This window comes from Puntigrus tetrazona, chromosome 5, assembly GCF_018831695.1.
Source record: "Puntigrus tetrazona isolate hp1 chromosome 5, ASM1883169v1, whole genome shotgun sequence".
NCBI lineage: Eukaryota > Metazoa > Chordata > Actinopteri > Cypriniformes > Cyprinidae > Puntigrus > Puntigrus tetrazona.
In genome coordinates this window covers 15,168,512-15,174,387 of record NC_056703.1, presented here as the reverse complement: position 1 = coordinate 15,174,387, position 5,876 = coordinate 15,168,512, and the positions used below count along the sequence as shown (strand labels likewise).

Sequence of the window (5,876 nt, the reverse complement as noted above, 5' to 3'; positions counted from 1 at the left end):
GACATTTTTGGTCTTTTTTTCTTTCTAACCAAAGTCACATGAAAAACCCTAAACAACGCTGAATAGCTGTTCAACACACAAGTCTGCAGCCTTACTAGCCTCACTCACCTTTGATCCGGAGCCATTTTCCAAATGCAAGAGCCATTTCTTTTCATTACAACCCTGGCCAGTGCACAACATCCAACAAACAACTTCAAAATGGCTGCTGAAAGCATTAGGGAGTAGTCAAAATATGTTTATGAGGGGAAAAGCAGTGCATGGAGACTTTATACGAAGTTGGAGAATAGATCAGCCATTTTATTTCAACTGTCTGTGCTTTAAAGCACAAAAGCAAATTATTCCGGTGTCCCTATTGCCGTTTTTTTAAAAAAATGTTATGTTACTACTGTAGACTAATCATTGTCTCAAGTTGACCAAAAGCCAAGACACCTGGGCCAGGTAAGTCATTGATGATGATGATGATGATGATTATTATTTATATATGAATGTAGCATCTTTTTGAGAAAACAATATTTGATGAAGCATTTAAACTGAATAAATACAATTCATGTACACTTGTATCTTTCATCCAATTTTAATGCTGCAATCCAACAAAATCAAAACAAAAGGTAAACGATAAATAAACCAGAGAACAAATACCAATAGGAAAGGTTTAGTGTTAATAAAATGACTCGAGAAACCGAGGCTCTATGGTAGCTTTCAATATATTAGATGACACTTCATTTTACTGTATATTCATTCATTTGAAAAATCTAGTTACAATATTATATAGCAATGATTGTTTTTAAACAAGTAAAATAGATTTCTGTTGATGCAATCCTTTATGATATTGACACGAAACCTATAAGGTTTACATGTAAAAGCACAAACAAGGTATCCTGCATACATATAGTAGTACATTATTTTGAAAATGCGGTCATTCGTGATGCTGCGGAAGACATTCAAGCAATGATCAAACATCTGGCAAAAATACCCTTCACGGCCCTTAACTCTGTTTCACTTATACTGCTTCACGATGAGATTCACACATTCAAAACTGCAATGCAAAAAAGTGCTGTGATTAGTGATCGCAAAACTGCAACATTACTTTCTTCTTGTTCTTGTTTTAATATGACTTGGTTGTAATAATGTGTCTGAACTGATTACAAGGAGCAGACTGTATACTCAGTAAATTCCTTTTGCTTTCAGTTCATCTTGTACTCGTTTCAGGTAGTTTGGATCTGGGTAGCCATAACTAAAAAGAAGAAACCATCATTAGGACACATAACTATTGTAAATTAAACAGCGCTGAAAATAAAAGGGCTTGTCTCATAGAAAGCAACCACCCAAAAATGATGCCAACGCCCGAACTGTGAACTCACCTGGTTGGTCCTCCATAACGAGACGTCTTATGGTGAATGTCATTCCAGGTCACCACATTGTTCTGTCCAGTGGTAGATGAACGTCCGATGGTGAAAGTGAGTCTCTGTTCGAAAGCCCTCTGCAGAAGCTTCAGTACTTTACTCCCCTCTGTAGAGTACGGGAGGTAAGCTATGCGGGACGCACCATGGTACGGCGTGCCTGGGTTTGGGTGTTCATCCTGCAGGGTATGAGGTAATCAAAAGTGTGTAACTGATGTCATAACGAACAGCTTAAAGCCGACCAACGTCTAACACTTGATTGCATTTGTACTCACCCCTTGACGCCCACTTGGAATATGGTAGCTAATTATGAGTGTATCATAATTTTCATATCCAGGTAAGGAGGACTTGTCCGATGAGACAGTCATGCTCCCGCCCTTTGGTTGTGTCCCTGTGAGACTGCCGTATATCTCTCCGCAGATCGGACAAGTTGGCTTCACCTGGAAGGCTTTCCTCAAACAGTCTTTACAAAATCTGTGTTTACACTTTGGCAGGTCTGTGGATTCCTTTGTCTCGAGTGTTTCCAAACAAATTGGACATGCCTCATCTTTGGCTTGGTCTATTGATGCGCGTTCTCTCGCAGGTTGCTTGTAAGGCCTGTCATTAACTTCAGAGTTATTTGGGGTTTGGTAGTCTAAATATGACCGAGCACTCCCATTCAAAAACGTCTCAAATCTGTCAAGGCTAATGAAGTTGCCAGTCAGCTGCAGCCGCTTTTCATCTTTATGAGTGATTAGGAGTTCTGGAAATTCTGCTTGGTGAAGCGTAATAATTCCTCGACTGTGGTCGTATGTCCTGGTTTGCAGGCCCGTTGCAGTCTTTTGATATAAAGTTACGAAGTGTTCTCGTGCGAAATGAGCGTGCACGTTCTTACCAGACAGAGACGTGAAGGTCACGCGTTTATCATCTCGCTTCACGATAACTGCATTCCTTTTTTTGATCGTGTCAAGCTCCTTGGATTTAATCTTTTCGATGTAATCCATAACAATGCCGTCGACGTTCACTGGTTCAACTACAGAGGAGTTACTTTGAGCTGGTCTCTCCTCTCGTCCCGTATCCCTACTTCCAACACGTGTGGTTTGCACAATTGTACTCTTATAAACAACCTCGGCCTCTGCCATCGACCCGCTGGCGACAAAATCGACATCTTCGTGTTTCATAGTTTTGCTTTTGCTTGAAACGGAATTTGGCAGGTGTAGTCTCACTAGAGAGAATATCTGCAATAAATAAAATACCAATAATCGTAGCTCATTTACTAACAGGGTATCTGCGTTTGTTTTAAAATCAGACTTTTTAAACAACTGACTGACGTCACGCTTACGTCTAAACACGCTAGTAAACATTAATAAATAGTAGTAGTAGTAAGTAATTTAACAAACTAATTGGCGTCCCGACATTACATCCTTAAATGCTAAATAATGTTGATAATGTTTAGCACGACTGTTGGCAAATTCACCTTTGGCAGGCTAGTCTTCATCTCCACCTCCACCTCCACCGATGGCGTCGATCAGTTGTCAGGGAAATCAAAACACTATCAAGAGGTAACTAGCCACGACCTACCGTAACCGTCAAGAAGTTTGTTTCAGTAAAAAAAGTAACTTTATGCATTTTTTAGTACAAATTAAAGCGCTTGTTTGGTCAAATATCATCACCGTGTCAGCGTTTCTGCTCAAAACACTATTAATACTTTTTGAATGTGTAAACACGCCGCAGTTTGTTTCACTTTTCAAACAGGAAGTATCGGGTCATCAGTATCGGGTTGCCAGGTCCTAAGAAAAACCCCGCCCAAAAGGAATAAAAGCGGGTGTTAAAAAAACTGCATTTTGCAGTTATCCACTTAACATAATTTTAAGCACCGAGCTCAGTTTTGAAACAACAATATATAGGCTACATCGGTGGAAGAAACTGCGCGTGCTGCCAGGAATTTTGAATAAAAATCGACCGAAAAGTCTAACAAAATGCTAATGAGTCATTTAAAAAATAGTCCGCCCTGTTTGCAATATTATCAAATGCAGAGTAGCCTGCTTTGAATAAAGTAATCAGCAACCGCAGTGCTAATGATCAAGTAGAAAAACATTCACACCGCTAGAGGGAGTTAGAGGTCCATTCAGGTACAAAGACCAACATTATTCCAACAGGATTAATACGACCTACTCCCCTTCCTAGTGAACAAATCATCTTCCTCTCTTGTGAACTTTTTAGTAAATATCTGCCTATGAATATTCATCTGACAAAAGAGAAAACCTGAGAATATTTATACCTATCAAAAGCGCTGTGTCTAGGGTGTCCTGCCAGCCTGTGGAGGACAAGCACTTTGGAGAATACGGATCACCATCCATTGCCACCTCCACCCTAAACCCGTTCACATTTTATATTAAAAGGGTCCTATTATTCCTCTTTTGACAAGGATAAAATGTGATCAATTCTTACCGATCATTTATTTATTCAAGCATTTATTTATTGATGCTGTACCCTTTCTACTGCAGAAGCAAAAAAAAAATAATGTGAAAGGGAGAACCTGCCAAATTTGATCATCAGTTCTGTCAGTGAATAACAGCATGTGAAAATAATTGTCATCACGTCTCTTTGGGTTGTGCAAACCAGCTAAATATGCACTTTGCTCACCATCAACAAACAAACAAACAAACACTTAATCAGAGCTGTTGTAAAGACAAGATATGCAGATGTATATAACATTGGAAATAGGGCTTCATTAAACCTTTCGACAGCATTAGCCCCCCCACACCCATCAGAAGCCCACTAACCTATCGCTGGAAACCCCTTCACCTCAGATATATCATTAGGGACCCTTGTCTCCAACAAAACATCTTTAGAGAGGCCCTCGAACTAGCATCAAGGCATCACTGGAAACCACCTGCCTGCACAAGAATACCACTAAACACCTCCAAAGACCCCCCGCGACTAAATAATCGGTTCTCGTAAATATGAAGGCTGAGACCCAGCATTAAACTGGCTTGAAAAATCGGAATGACAAAATCATTCCCGCAACGTTAAGAATACGAAAAACTACAACACTCCAGTTTTGAATTCCCGAGTTTCAGTCCGTTCTTTCCCAAATCAAAGCACGTTCCAGAGAGCCTGCTCGTTCTTACCAGCAGAACATTTTCACGGCAGTTCTACAGAAATACACTAGATGGCAGTAGAGCAGTTCGCAAAACCTCAACAAGGCGTCCTCTGTTTCCTTGATCGCTAGATGGCAGACGAGTGCACGCTCGTGACAAACTAATAACACCCAATCTGCTTTTTAGTAATAAGGTAGACTTTCATTTCGACAACACGCATCAAGCAAATTCATGCCAAAATCGATTGTTACAACACCTTCTCTTAATGTTTTGCCTTTCTGACCAGGGGAAATATAGCACTTACTGCATGACACGGGCTGCTCACACGCAGACACAACTGTCACCCAAAACCCACATTTCTTCTGCACTGACTCACTGCCGTTTGCGTTTATTTACATTAAACTTAAGGCTGTAAATGGGCGGGAAAATACATACACATATATATTTCTATGCGTCGCATGTTTTGTTTTTATGATGACGGCTGGTGGCTTTGCACGTCTGGCTGACATGAAATTCTTAAAGGGGACCCTAATTGGAGCGAGACTTCACCATTGAGATGCTCCTGTCGGATATCACACAATCGGCCACCTGCACACGACACAAATTATGTGTCCGCACAAGACGACTTGTCAACGACTCTTTGGGACATTTGTGAAAACAGGAGGACAACCAGCCAAAGCGACTCCCGTTTATCACAGTATGTATGCCTGCCTCTAGAGAAAGTAGAGATTTTCAGTCTAAGTTGGGGAGCTCCTTGTTTCTTCATCTTGCGTCATTATTTAAAATATTGCTCTTTTTCTATTATTATTGATATACGCGCTTTTTCTTATTCGCTTCATGTTACGCAGTAAACCTTTTAAATTAAAACGACATATAATGACTTCGTACATTTTTACCAGTGTTTAATTTGTTTTGATATTATAGCAGAAAATGTTTGAATATGCTATAAAAAAAGGAAGATAGATCATGTTGTGTATTTTTCCCGCGCTTTGAAATAATGATAGTAACTGTAAATAATATATATTTTGACAGGGCACGCGTCTCATTATTTAAACATAACATACAGCCAGTATCCATATTTGATAAAAGGATTTTCCCCCCTTAAAGATTTCTAGGAAAAATCGTTTGTAATATTTTTTGAGCATATTCAATTCTGGCTTTTTTATTTCTTATATATATATATATATATATATATATATATATATATATATATATATATATATATATATATATATATATATATATATATTTTTTTAGCATTTGCAGGCACGACTGAGCGCGCGTAGACTAGTCTTATATTAGGCTGTAATAGTGTTGTGAGGGATATATTTTAATATTTTTTTAAGCCGGCAGGGAAACGTAAAGGACAATTAATATTAAGGCTGATGCTGTA

General features: G+C 39.1%; 1 protein-coding gene across 1 annotated transcript; it reads right to left on the bottom strand.

The window, feature by feature from the left end:
* Positions 1-550: 550 nt before the first annotated feature.
* Positions 551-3,327, bottom strand: si:dkey-3h3.3 (uncharacterized protein LOC100144568 homolog). The gene is made up of 4 exons (XM_043240846.1): positions 2,857-3,327; positions 1,676-2,617; positions 1,362-1,579; positions 551-1,234 (listed from the first exon to the last, which is right to left on the bottom strand). Exons 1-4 carry the CDS (start codon positions 2,875-2,877, stop codon positions 1,165-1,167), a joined length of 1,251 nt encoding a protein of 416 aa, XP_043096781.1. The 5' UTR covers positions 2,878-3,327; the 3' UTR covers positions 551-1,164.
* Positions 3,328-5,876: the final 2,549 nt, after the last annotated feature.